This window comes from Chironomus tepperi, unplaced genomic scaffold, assembly GCF_022539635.2.
Source record: "Chironomus tepperi strain 1889 unplaced genomic scaffold, CSIRO-AGI_Ctep_v1 contig_335, whole genome shotgun sequence".
In the NCBI taxonomy this organism is placed as follows: Eukaryota; Metazoa; Arthropoda; class Insecta; order Diptera; family Chironomidae; genus Chironomus; species Chironomus tepperi.
Window position 1 is genome coordinate 52,445 of NW_027226457.1, and position 13,382 is coordinate 65,826.

The 13,382-nt window shown below is 28.8% G+C and overlaps 6 protein-coding genes and 1 non-coding gene across 8 annotated transcripts; 3 read left to right on the top strand and 4 right to left on the bottom strand.

The window, feature by feature from the left end:
- Window positions 1–266: 266 nt before the first annotated feature.
- Window positions 267–2,139, top strand: LOC139093164 (8-oxo-dGDP phosphatase NUDT18). The gene has a single exon (XM_070643772.1). It carries the CDS (start codon window positions 458–460, stop codon window positions 1,472–1,474), a length of 1,017 nt encoding a protein of 338 aa, XP_070499873.1. The 5' UTR covers window positions 267–457; the 3' UTR covers window positions 1,475–2,139.
- A 36-nt stretch (window positions 2,140–2,175) lies between these two features.
- zda (peptidyl-prolyl cis-trans isomerase zonda) lies at window positions 2,176–3,650 on the bottom strand. The gene is made up of 3 exons (XM_070643771.1): window positions 3,430–3,650; window positions 3,223–3,370; window positions 2,176–3,154 (listed from the first exon to the last, which is right to left on the bottom strand). Exons 1-3 carry the CDS (start codon window positions 3,556–3,558, stop codon window positions 2,319–2,321), a joined length of 1,113 nt encoding a protein of 370 aa, XP_070499872.1. The 5' UTR covers window positions 3,559–3,650; the 3' UTR covers window positions 2,176–2,318.
- Window positions 3,651–3,819: 169 nt separating this feature from the next.
- LOC139093165 (uncharacterized) lies at window positions 3,820–5,528 on the top strand. Its single transcript, XM_070643774.1, has 2 exons — window positions 3,820–4,598; window positions 4,826–5,528. The coding sequence occupies exons 1-2, from the start codon at window positions 4,513–4,515 to the stop codon at window positions 5,412–5,414; spliced, it is 675 nt and encodes a 224-aa protein (XP_070499875.1). The 5' UTR covers window positions 3,820–4,512; the 3' UTR covers window positions 5,415–5,528.
- On the bottom strand, window positions 5,402–8,388 carry Cul5 (cullin 5). Its single transcript, XM_070643770.1, has 6 exons — window positions 8,270–8,388; window positions 8,049–8,137; window positions 7,746–7,989; window positions 6,251–7,676; window positions 5,769–6,190; window positions 5,402–5,706 (listed from the first exon to the last, which is right to left on the bottom strand). The coding sequence occupies exons 1-6, from the start codon at window positions 8,276–8,278 to the stop codon at window positions 5,569–5,571; spliced, it is 2,328 nt and encodes a 775-aa protein (XP_070499871.1). The 5' UTR covers window positions 8,279–8,388; the 3' UTR covers window positions 5,402–5,568.
- An 878-nt stretch (window positions 8,389–9,266) lies between these two features.
- Window positions 9,267–10,517, bottom strand: LOC139093458 (uncharacterized). Its single transcript, XM_070644188.1, has 3 exons — window positions 10,171–10,517; window positions 9,531–9,934; window positions 9,267–9,469 (listed from the first exon to the last, which is right to left on the bottom strand). The coding sequence occupies exons 1-3, from the start codon at window positions 10,303–10,305 to the stop codon at window positions 9,334–9,336; spliced, it is 675 nt and encodes a 224-aa protein (XP_070500289.1). The 5' UTR covers window positions 10,306–10,517; the 3' UTR covers window positions 9,267–9,333.
- Window positions 10,518–10,638: 121 nt separating this feature from the next.
- LOC139093456 (alpha-tocopherol transfer protein-like) lies at window positions 10,639–12,421 on the bottom strand. Of its 2 annotated transcripts, none has more exons than XM_070644186.1 (5): window positions 12,316–12,421; window positions 11,720–12,094; window positions 11,488–11,647; window positions 10,907–11,425; window positions 10,639–10,850 (listed from the first exon to the last, which is right to left on the bottom strand). In XM_070644186.1, exons 2-5 carry the CDS (start codon window positions 11,838–11,840, stop codon window positions 10,802–10,804), a joined length of 849 nt encoding a protein of 282 aa, XP_070500287.1. In that variant the 5' UTR covers window positions 11,841–12,094; window positions 12,316–12,421; the 3' UTR covers window positions 10,639–10,801. The 2 variants fall into 2 exon arrangements, with proteins under 2 accessions (XP_070500287.1, XP_070500288.1); XM_070644187.1 differs by having other exon boundaries at window positions 12,355–12,372.
- A 587-nt stretch (window positions 12,422–13,008) lies between these two features.
- On the top strand, window positions 13,009–13,081 carry TRNAR-UCU (transfer RNA arginine (anticodon UCU)). The gene has a single exon. It is a non-coding gene; the product is annotated as a tRNA-Arg (tRNA).
- The last annotated feature ends 301 nt before the right edge of the window (window positions 13,082–13,382 follow it).

Genomic DNA, 13,382 nt, shown 5'->3' on the forward strand with positions numbered 1-13,382 from the left:
AGAAAGTAGACATTTTAATCGTAAATGATTTTTAAGCGCAACACAAAGGATTTGAAAAAAATAATGTCAGATTGAATAAAAAATTCATTATGACTTAATGCTTTTTCAATTTATTCAAAAACGATTATGTAAACGAAAAAGAAAATGCTTTATTTCCTTAAAAAAAATGTTTTTATAGTCAGACTTGAGCCAGACAAAGTGAACAAATATCAATTTTATTATTTCTAAAAAGTATGCTCCAACATAACAAATAATTTTATTTTTTATTTTTCCTGAATTAAATTCATCAAATTTTTAATGTAAAAATCATAGTATCTAGAAATTTACTAAAGTGCCACATCTGATTTTTTTTATTGTTATAAAGTGTAGTTAAAGTTTTTGTTGAAAATTAAAAATAATCAAAACATATGAGAAATATTTAATTAGGTAAACAAAATTCCACGAATACAAAATTTAAATGATGGAATCAACATTATTGAAATTACTGGATGGCGGCCAAGCTGTTGATGAAATGACTTCGGAATTATGTGATTTCACGATAGAACAACAAAATTCGTTTGCGGAAAGTCAAGGCATTAAGACAACAGCTAGTTCAGATTTTCAACCCATTTTGGGTAAAACAGTTTCCTATATAGTTGCATGTGTAATATTTAATGAAAATAATGAGATTTTAATGATGCAAGAGGCAAAAAAATCTTGTGCTGGAAAATGGTATTTGCCAGCAGGCCGTATCGAATCTGGTGAAAAAATAGTAGAAGCAGCACAGAGGGAAGTATACGAGGAGACAGGTCTAAATATCAGAGTAACAACATTATTAGCAGTAGAATCTGCAAGTGGTTCATGGTTTCGTTTCGTTGTAACTGGTGATGTTTTAAATGGTGAATTAAAAACACCTTCACGTGCCGATAAGGAAAGTCTACAGGCTAAGTGGCTTAAGAATCTAGACGAAGTTATATTACGAAGCAATGATATTTTGAACATAATTGAAATAGGAAGAAACTATTACAACCAACCTAAAGATTCAACTTGGCATAGAAGTATACTGCCTTCTTTAAAAGCCCATAGTAAAAACTATTTGAGAGTCGTAATTGCTGTACGCAAACGGGCCTCTCCTCATCGAGTAAATGTTTTGATAAGTGATTGCATTAAAAATCACTTTCCAATTGTGGAAATCCACCCTTCAAAAAGTTTACATTCAACACTAAGAAAATTTATGGTTGAATTGTTTGGAGCAGAAGTTGGCCAGCACAGACCGGTTGGTCTCCTATCTATCGAACACGATCCATCATCATCAACATCAAACGTTACAGATGGCATTTGTCTAACATTGTTAGTTGTATTTAAGCCAACTCTTGAAGAAATATCACTAATTGGCAAGTGCTCGTGGTTTGAATTAAGTAAAGATGTAAGCGACAGATTATCGCTAATTGTTGTTTCTAAAAATTCAACTTTTCCGTTAAACGTTGTACGATAAACTCAATTTTTACAAAATCAATCACATTAACATATTGATTTTTGAAATAGCAACAAACATTGCATTAGCATTTTCATATTTCATGCATACAAAAATTAATACTCAGTTATTGACCACATACCATTAATGAATAGTTTAAGAATAACAGAAATTATTATAAAGAAAAGAATATAAAAAAAAGTCCTCATGTTTGTTCGAGTGACTTCAGCGCATTTTTGTCTCAGCAAAAATACAATCCAGTAGCTTAAGTGTTTTCTACCCAAAATGCAAGATTCAGTATGATCCAAGCCATTTTGGGGCACAATATAAAGATAAGATTGTTCTGATTAAGCCCGGTTAAAAAGTTTGCCTCTGCTCGAACAACGTACATTATAAAGTTTTCTTTTCCAAACAAGTTTATAAAAATGCGCTAAAATATGAATATGGGACGTTGGGATATTTTATTTATTTATTTATTTATTTTCTTTTTTTTTTGCCTATAAAATACAAATCATATATTTGATGTCATATTGCAATTCACATTTAAAACTGAGCATAAGTAAAAGAAAAATATGAATTTTAATTAATTTTGTATCAATGAAGAATGATATTATTACATATTATTCTTTCTTTCAATGGTGCTTGGAATTCAATTAACATAAGGACTACCTAGCATTTATTATATAATAAATATTGAATTAAATATATATAGAATAAAGACATTTTCAATAACTACCATTATATTTGAAATTTTATTACTTCTAAAAAAAAAGTTATAACAAAAATATTCGTTCATTCCCAATGATGCATGTGACTAAATATTAAATGCCAAAACCATTTAAAAAATAATTGTAAAATACACCTTTTATGCTCCATATTTATATCTGTAAATTGCAATTGCTGCTACACTAACTAAAATTGATCCTAATGTATAGGACCATAGCTTCAATCGATTAGGTGAACTGTTATTGGATGAATTTGATGATTTCTTTTGTTGAGCCTTTGTCTCAAGCTTTTGAGCTTGACCAAGCATTTTTTGATACAAGTCTTTCTCGTTTCGTGCCTCTCGTTTTGATTTTAAAATCAACTTTGATAGTTCATTTTGTATTGTTTTGTTGTCTGGATCGAGAATGGCAGCTTTTCTTAGGAAATTTATAGCTTGAGTCACATCAGATTTGGCTTCAAGAATTTTACCTTTGCGATATAGTGCTTTAACATTATTAGGTTGACATTGAAGCACCGTATCGATTGATTTTAAAGCTGTGTCATATGCTTGAATTTTCATTTGAGCTTGAGCCAAATTATTATAAACTTTAATACGATCTTCCAATAAATCTTGAAGTTGTAAATTTGTAGGCTCGGAATCTTCATCGCCAGTTGGATATTTTATACCTCCTTCGCTTTCATCTAAATATTCTAATGCTCTCCTGTATAATTGTATTGCCGAATTGAATTCTTGCCTTTCAAAAAAATAATTTCCCCTTTCACGCTTTTTATTTCCAATTTCCTTTCGTGATTCATACGACTTCTTTTCTAAGTCACTTTCTTCGTGTGCTGACAAAAGCTCTACAGTATAAAGGATTGTTGAATCTGGTGGAATGTTCTTAGATGGTAATCCAATTGATCCATACGCAAATCTCGAAGTACACTTTATTAACGATTTTTCACCAACATCCATCAAAGCAATTGCCATATCCAAACCTATAAAAAAAAAATAATACAAAGCTGCTTATTTATGAAATTTAAATAAATAAAGTTTATGCAAATACCTTGTACAATTTCTTGATCAGACAATTGAAAAACAAAGTCATTATAATTTTCAACTTCTTCGCCATTACTTTCTAAAATGCCTATTAAATTGATCTTGCAGATATAAAGTCGTTCTGGTCGTGTTTCAGGCTTTCCTTTAACGAGCAACTGATCAAAGGATCCAGCAGTCAGTGAATTAAATTTCTTTAAAATAAAATTCCACTTACTTTTTTTGTGAGTTGATTATTTCCCAAAATGTCCATGAAATTCTCATCCTTTTGCATATTTTCAACTTCATTATCTTTAGTTAGATCCTCGAAACTTGAAGAATTACTACTTGTTGCTGTTTGTTCCATTTTACACCTTTATTTTTACTTTTTCGGAAAATTAATTTACTAAAAATTTTGATTAGAAAGAAAAATCACTTGCATACCCCTGATACAGCAACCTTTAAGAAATTTGTGCTACGTTTTTTGCTCATTTTTGTTCACTGCTGGGAGCTTAAAAATTCAAATTTAAAAAAGACAGTTAAATAACAAAAAAAAAGTAATCGTTCTTATCGAGTCACTTCAGCGCATTTTTGTCGTAGCAAAAAAAATAATTACTTCGCATTTTTTGAAAAAGAACGATTCTAACAAAAATTTGAACTTAATACTAGCTGAATTTTATATGTTTGTGTCCATTTGTCCAATTGTATGAAGAAACAAGACACAATATTCAAGTCACATCCCTGATCTAAAAAAACCAAGATCCAGTTAAGTTTAAGTCATTTCTACGACCTAAAAATAGGAACCAGTAAGGTCCAAGTTACCACGACCTAAACACAAGATCCAGTAGACTTAATCACCACACAAAAAAATTTGAGAATTTCATCAACGGTTTTTTATAATTCAAATTATTTAACAGTTTCGACAAATTCAAAATTTATCAAAGAAACACTGTAAAATCATTGAAAAAAACGTGCTGTTCTTGTTAACAAAAAAATATTAATTAAAGTATATGTGCGTTGAATTGAATCTTTTAAATTTTCAGTGGAACAAACGAACATTGTGCATTATTAAGTTATCTTTTGAAACAAGCTTCGAAATTGCGCTAAAAACAAAAACAAACTAAAGTTAGCAAAAAGCTGTAAAAATTAATTAATCTACTTTTTAAATATCAAGAACATTGCTTGTTGTGTAAATATCATCGCAACTTTCAGTATTTTCGAGAATTAGTTGTCTAAAAGTCTTTTCTTCAAGATCTAATTAAAATTAAAAATTGTAGTGCAAAAAGTGTGGTGAAAAATATTTTACGCGGCTTCAGAAAATATGGATCTTAATTTTGGAGAAATAATCATTGATCCAGTATCAAGAGCTTTCTTTGATGAATATGATGCAAACATCAACTTCAATCAGTAAGTAATTTATTAAAAACGAACCTATAAAAAAATGCTAAGTCATGTTTGAAAAAATGGAATTATATTGGAAAGACTTAAACGAAAAATCCATTACATATTATATTAACTTCTCCTATTATTTGTATTTGGCATACTGGTTTAATTTGAAAAATTCCACCCCTTTAATGTAGGAATTTATTGAAATAAAACCAGTGTGGAAAATTTTGTTAATTTACTACTTTTAGACCCGACATTGTATGGTGCATTGATGAATGTCAGAGGAATATTGAAAAAAATATTGACCATTTTATTGTTGTCGAAGGAGAAAATGCTAAAAACCTTCTAAAAGACTCAGTTTTGCATAGTAATTTGAAGCTGATTTGCAAAATAAGAAATGTTGATATATTTGAAGTCGAAGAAGCAACTATGCTATGTGTGGCCGAAGAACAAGAACTAAATTATGTTGCTTCCATTTCTGATCTTTTGAACACATTCATAAACAAAGCGAACAATGTAACAATTGTTTCCTTACAGCGAGCATCCGATCTCAAAGCTGATAAAATTCCTGACGATTGCTGTATTAAAGGAATTAATTCTAAATTCAATGACGTAGAGGCTTTAAAACCTCCAAATTTCATAACTGGAATAGGTTCAGCAGTAAGCACAAAGAGATTATTGAGTGATCAATCATTTTCGTGCTACATAATATACATTGATATTTATGATGAGATAACAATTAATAAAATCTTAAATCATCTTAACCGCATAGGATTAAAATATAATGAATGTGCAAAGATTCGATCATTTCAAGAAAAAAGTAATTTGTACATGTGATCAATGAAGGTAGCATAAACCGTTTTTTTTTTTTTATTAAAATAAAATTAAATGTCAATTTTCTTATTTCAAACAATGTTTCAAAAGTGATTTGGAAATGTATTAAAAGAAAAACAAAACAAAAAAAATGAAGAGTCCGTATGCCTTATTATTTTTAAGCCATATAAGTAAATACATTAATATCACTGTCATCACGAGCTAAATACTTTTGTTCTATTAACCATTCCAATTGTTCCTTTATCATCTTCTTAGATGGCAAAAACATGTTTTTCAAAATCTCAATTAGTTCAGCCTAAAAAATGTAAGCACTTAAATGTTGAATTGTTTACATGTGTTATATTAAATTTTATTTACCTGTAAAGCAGCATTAGTCATTCTTTTTCGCATCTTCATTATCTTTATGATTGCTTCTTGTGTTCTGAGAATCCTCAACTGTACGATCGACTGATTGTCTTCTTGTTGTGATCGTTCTGTACTCAATTGAAGTCTTCCGATTAAATTAATTTTTCCACGTTTTTGAGGCTTTCCATTTTTTACGAGCGAGAATTCCTGATTTATCCAAAAAACTGTATTTTCATCAAAATCTTTTGGAACTTGAACTATTGGATCAAAGAGAAGGAGTTGCCTTTTAAGTTTTGGAAAGGCTACTAAAGACCATAAAGTTCTTCTTAATTCTGGATCAGGAAGTTCCGTAGCAAGTCGTAAATTTTCATATGATATCTTATCATTTGGTCGTTGATTCCATGCAAAAAGAACGGCCATTTGAAATGTTGTCACTGAAATTTTTTACAAAATTATTATTATTATGATTATTAAAAATAACTATACAAACTAACCATCTAAATCAAACCGTCCTACGTTGTTTGCAAAAGTTATTGTTCCATTACTCATATGATGATACCATTGTAACTTCCTCCCAGAATGTTTCGTTTTATAAAACTCTTCAATTTCAGGAATGAAATCTTCCAACTCTAATGGTAAACTTACTGATACACGTTCTGTTGAACGAGCAGCCCAAGCACCAGCATTTAGAATTTTAATATTAATTGCATCGTGTCGCGTTGTTTGAGATCTAAATTGAGCATTTAAATCCTCGCTAACTTTAATGTCTTGAAACATCCTTGCTAGTTTGTTAACGTAATCGGCAGGCATTCCGATTTCCCGCAACCATTCTACCATATCCTCTTCTTTTTCAGAATCTGCACTCGAGTCAAGTATTAATCGTCTTGTTAGATGTGCTTTGTGATATCTCATAAAAACATCCTTATTACACACATATTTCAATACTAAGAGCACATCCTTTAAGCGCAATTCGATTTGATCACTCGTCAATCGTTTACTTAATGGAGTCCTTCGAAGAAGCATGTCGCAATAATTTGCTAACAACTCGGGACATTTACTCTCAGGTGTAGTGATTTTTGTTCCTCTAGCAGTAGTATTAGTTGGTAATTCGAGTTTGAAAACTGTTGTATCATTAACAACGGTTTTAAAGGCTTTGTCACGAGCCGTTAAAAATCTTGGATCATCGTTAAAAGCATCCTGTACGAGTTTACTAAATCTTCTGAATAAATCTAATAGTCTTTCTACATATTTTTCACTATCTTGTGTTATGACATCAGCTGAAGCAACCATATCAGAAAGACCTGCCGAAACTATATGATTCTCAAGATCATTGAGCATTGGATCTACTCCACCATTCACACGATCCAATAGTCGAAACATTAAATTTAGACGTTCGGTTTCACCAGCTTCTATCAAAGGTCTGCATTCAGCTATTAAAGTAGGAAGATGATCTCCAATAAGAACACGGACACAACATTCGCTCAATCCAGAAGCACTAACAGGTTCGAGATATCTAGCAGCTCGAGCTTCTTCCTCCCTTAATTTTGCATCAGCATATCGCATAAAACTTTGAACCCCATTTGCCTGTAACTGCTCATTTCCTTTCAATCTATAAAACTCAGCGGTGGCTTGTAGATAGGCTGCTTCAAAGTTTTCACGATAAATTTCTAATTTGTCTTCAGAATTTGAACACAAATTTACATAACTTTCACGAACACCAATAACCAGTTGAGAATCAAATGCCTCACCATTTCTTTCGGCTTGAATTAACTTCATGGCAGAATCTTGCAAACGATCTTTCACATTCATAAAAATACTTTGATTCCAACTGTCTAACATTAATTTTCTTACGACTGTGTCATCAGAATTGGAAGATTTTTTTGATGTGCTATTATTTATATGACTGGACGATGATTTTGTCTGGAATGGTATTTTTTTTGTATAACACAATTAAATTGATTTTTAATAAATAAAATGTTTCAAACATACTTGCAGAGATGTTTCCAATTGCCGAAATGGAAGAGGTAAATATGAACTTTGAGTAAAAAATTTTCTCCATTCAATTATATATGCTTTTAAAAGTGCTTGCTCTTCACCAGCGACTAAAACCCTTTTTTGAGCCTGTTTTATAAATTTTATTATCAAGTCTTCTAAACTATCACGAATCTTATGTGCCCCTTTTTCATCCCATAAGCACACAGAATGAACCATGTAAAACAGATCTTGCCATTCACTAAAAAACATAAATAGTCAACTAAAGGCTCTAATACTGAATTAAACATATCAACTCACTTATTATCAATATGATCTTGGACTAAAAGTTTCAGCACAACTGGTTCCATAGATGGCCATTTCTCTTCAAAATGTAATTGACCTCTAATCTGTGAATTAAAAAAGAAATTATTTGGTTTTGAAAGCCACGAAACAATAAAACAAATTTCAGGAAAAAAATTATATTAAAATTCTATTAAATTTCTAAGTTTTCTATCACTTTCCCATCATTTATTAACTACCTTTAACATGATGGAATCTTCTTTAAGCACTGAGAAATTTTAATTACTTTTTAAATGATTACATTTACGGTTTCATTAAAATTTATTGAAAATGTTCTTTGTAGACATTTCAATTCTCCGAAAATCATGCGACAAATCATACGAAACTTGTTATTTTAAAATAAATAAAATTCGTTATTTTATTTGCTTTATAATTTGTTATTTAAATATTAAGCGTTTTGAGTATTTATTTGTATCTTACTTTAAATACTTAATTGTTGTAAATTAATATATTTTCAAACTATGAAAGACCGAAATTATAGTAATGATTCTCAAAACATAATATCAATGATAGCTAAAAAATTTCGATATTCGAAAATTTGCTTCAATGATAGTGTAAACAACAGTATCATCAAAATGGATTTAAGTGAAAAAGAAAATAATGATTTAGAGGAAATTTTAAAGATGACACCAGAAAGTATAATAATATCATAATAATATAAAATTAAAAATAAATAATTATTTTTGTTCTGTTATAGCACTAAATTTATTTCTGAACAATATTGAAAACCATTATTTGGAACCAATTGAAGAACAAAAGCATATAAAAATCTTTGTAAAAATTTTGATGCAACTACGAAAATGCAAATCTGAGGAACTTATTACATCATATATAAATCAAGCATATGAGAATCAAAATTATGATAAACAAATTAAATTAATTTCGAATTTTATTGCCGAAAAACACGATATTCTTTTGAGAGCTAAAGACAAATTTATTGATTTAAAATGGAGATTAAACACAAGGATAACTTCTAGAGCTATTCAGCAGAATACGAGTTTGGAGCCCAAAATTACACTTGAAATATGGAAAAATAATCAGACTGTTCTTAATCAAGAGAAATTGTATTTATATTCGACACCCTCAGTTTTAAATCACATTATTCGAAAACTCGAATATGCTTTTAATGATTCAAAAAATGTTACTAGAAAGTAACTGTGAAGTTAAAAATTTTTAAAGAAAAAAGAATATTAATTTTTATTATTAAAATTTTTTTTAAAGATTTAGATTATAAAATAAATTACTAAAGATGAATATTTGTTAAATAATTTAATAATGGCAGTTTGCATGTTGTAAAAGCATTTTGACAGTTTATATTTTTTCTTCCAATCTCCTCTGCATAAGTATAATCATTTTTCTCCACGGTTGTTGTAGATGGTCTATAAATTACATTTTAATTTAATCTTTTTCTGAAATATTAAATACTTTAAAAGAACATACACTAATAATATATGAAGAATTTCGCTTATTAAACCACTTTTATAGGAGAATAAAAATTGTGAAGCTTCGCATATGTACATCTGAATGCATTTAGTCCCATCAACTTTCATGAACTTTTGAAGTTGCATACTCATAATTTGATAAATTGACCATCTTATACTGTCATTTAAAAATTTGTAGTTATCTGGCTTCTGTACATTTAAAGATGAATATTCCTTTATTACTGGTTTTGTAAAATCATAATTCATAAAACGACGATGATTTTCCGTTAAGTCTCTTTTATCAAATCTGGTTGGATATACTTGTGTTTTATTATATGGCAGAAAATATTGTGCTTTAAAAACATATCCAACTGTCATCGACTCAGGAGACAAATCTATTGGAATTCCGATTCCTGCAATAAACTTATTGCAATATAAACAAAAAATAATGATTACTTACACGCACAATATGGTAGGGGTCGAGAAAGCAAAAATTTAGAAAGGGTTTTTAGGGTTTTTAGGATTTTTGTCTCAAAAAGCCTAGTAAATTGAAAAATTTTTTACCAAAAGGAGGGAGTTGACCGTCCATAACCTTACTTTTAGTACGTCCTTTTCACTTTTTCAAATTATAAATAAAGTTTTAAATGCTTTATAACTACCTGATGGCGTGTAGGATTTCCTCGTGGAAATATTAAAGAACGCTGTTCTCGATGATGATCAGATTTAGAATAATAAGCGCTGGTAGTGTGCATCGAAATAATATAAATTATTATATTTAAATAAATCAATATCATTTTTATACGCTTTTATTTTATATATATTTTAATACGATAAGATGTGCATTCAATGAACAATTTCGTCGAACTGTAAAGAATTCTTCACAAATTTATCTGGATTATTACAAAGAAAAAATTACACATTAGTGACAGAATTATCACAATCTTTTGAGCATGCAACCAATTAGCTCAATCAATATTTTTTATAGAAAATATAAGTCTTTTCGAGAATTCAACTCGTATTTGGATTGAAAAATAAGAGTTTTTCGATCAGTTATTGAAATTTACGCGTTTTGTATTAAAGGGTTTTTCTAGGTGTTATGTTATGTTTTTAAATTTATAAAAAAGAAATTTATGCAATACTTTTTATTGGTTTATTTAAAATTATTTGTGAATTAAGATTATTTTAACAGTAAAACTTTCTAATTCAAAAATTTTATATTTCGTCTGATGATCAAATATTAATAATATTACTTTCATTTCTAAGAATTTTAGCATAAGTTTAATGTTTTTTTTATATATCTTCAACTAGTTTCCAATTGCTGTCGTTTAATAAATAATCTCTGAAAAATTAGATTTTAATTATAAATCGAATACTAGTATTATAAGACATTTATACCTTTTTGATTTGAATACTTTTAGCCAGTCTTCATATAAATCATTAATACACTTTTCGTCACCACCGTAATCTTCAGGCAAAACTTCTCTTTCAATGTGCTCAAGAATTCCAGTACCATATCGATTAAAGTGTACTAATTCGTTAACTTTTTTAGATAGAATAGGCTTGACCATTCCCATTATGCTGTCAAATACACTAGACGTATTGCAAATGTGGTTACTTATCAGCACAACAGGTGCAGTTTCTTGCAAAAAATTTGTATAAAACAATAGTGTCTTAACATTTTTAGCGAGATCTAGGAATTGTTTAAATGAATAGCCTTCAACATCCAAAATAAATATTTCGCCTTCAACAAATCCATCTTTCTCGTTATCATAAGAGATGTAACTTGCATCAAACATCATTAATGCTGCTTTAATGACTTGTACACTATCATAAAGATTGGCATCACATTTTGGAAATCTTATTATTGTCACTTTGTATTTATCTTTTGTTATCTTTGGAAGAGGGACAAACTGACTAAAAAATTAAATAGTATTAGTCTGATGATAATTAATTTGTCAAGAAAAAATAAATCTTACAAAGTACTGCAAGCTGTTTGAATTTCCGATGACATCACATCTCGATCCGTAAATAAGTAGGGTGCTTTCGTTCGCAATTCAAGGCCACTTTTAAGTAAAGCAAATGCACAATCAACATCATTAAAGCTTATTTTTAGGTACCTTTCAAGTAAAACTTTGTCTGTCAAGTATTAAGATAAAATATTTATGGTTAAGTTTAATTTGACTAGCTAATTATTTGTTATATACTTACTTATGGTTTGTGGAAAACTCTTTTCATTTTTAATTCTATTAATAAATTCTTCAAATTTAACTTGATCGGGTCTATGACTTATATTTTCGATTTTTTCTTCTTTAATACTATCATTATTCATTTTTAAAACTTTTAGTTCAATGTTTCCTACGGTGAATTTTTTTTTTTTTTTATTTCCTTTGGATTATTTTGTATTTCGAAATACAATTATGTATGTGAAAACGGAAGTGTAGAAATATAATATTTTCACTTTTTTGTGCGTGAAGTCTGAATCAAGTTCGACAACTTACTAAACTAACCTGACCAAATAAACTTCTTACACATGCTTATCGTCTTTTCTATCATATACTTAAGTCTGTTTGCTGAACTTTGTTACTGTATATTTCGGTTAAATTTTATTATCATAAAAAAATGATTTTGACAAAAATGTATCTAATACATAATTGCTAAAATTGTAATATCTGTCGTTGTGGAATAACTGTAATACAATTAAACATTTTACACTAAGAAAAGAAATGAGATCATCAAAACATTTATCACATAAAAATTTTTTTTTTTAATTTTAATTTAAAAGCTAAAATAAAAACTTGTTTTACATTTTTGTATCTTTTGCTAACAAATAACAAAATTTTTACTTATGGTGTACTTGAAAATGTTTTTGAAATTTTAAAATTTTTACTATTAAATTTTGTCGAACACACTTTATGACGTTTGAGTTCAACTATTTTTTCACTACTAATGTGCCTTAATCACAAGCAAAAAAAACAACAATATAAAAATTACATCATCACACTACTACAGTTTAAAAAATTATCTACAAATACATATAAAATATCATTTCGAATGACTCATATCGATTTTCAAAGTCAAAGAAATTCGTTTGTCTTTGAACATCGCAATAAAAATGTTTAACTTTGCATGCAATTAAAATAGAGTATAAAAGCCCCAAATACAATAACAACATATGAAAATAACGATATTTCAAATATTTGTAGTTTGTAAGTTTTGCATGACAAACATATTTCAAAAATATGACTGCATTCTTAAGTTACTTGATACAAATTAAATTAAGAGCATGAATTTTTTTTTAGTTTAGTTTTATTATGTTAATTTTATTGCAAAAAGGAGTCCATCACTTACTACGAGAGAGAAGTTTAAACCAAATAAAATGTTTCAATAGAAAATTTGAAACGAATGAGGAAAAAATGACTTACATAGGAAGCCACGAACTTTTATAACGGTTGAAAATCAAAAATTTAAATAGAGCCATGCAATTAATAGTTTTCAATGCTCCTGTGACGCAGAGGAAAGCGTGTTGGACTTCTAATCCAAAAGTCGTGGGTTCGATCCCCACCAGGAGTGTGGTACTTTTTTTACATGATTTCTTTCTTTGTATTTGCAGATTTACTATCAGTTATTTACTTATTTATGACGATAAACTAGAATTTTTTTGAACATATTGAGCAAAAACTTTTTTTTATAAAATATATGGGGGTTTTTAGGGTCGGGAACTGACTTATTAATCAATTATTGATCGCTGGGATAAAAATGCGCTGAAGTGACTCGATGAAAACGAGTACTTTTGTAGATCTCAATCAGTTTCTTGTTTTTCTTAAATATTATAGCTATTACAGCTTAAATTAGGATTTTTTATGACATGACC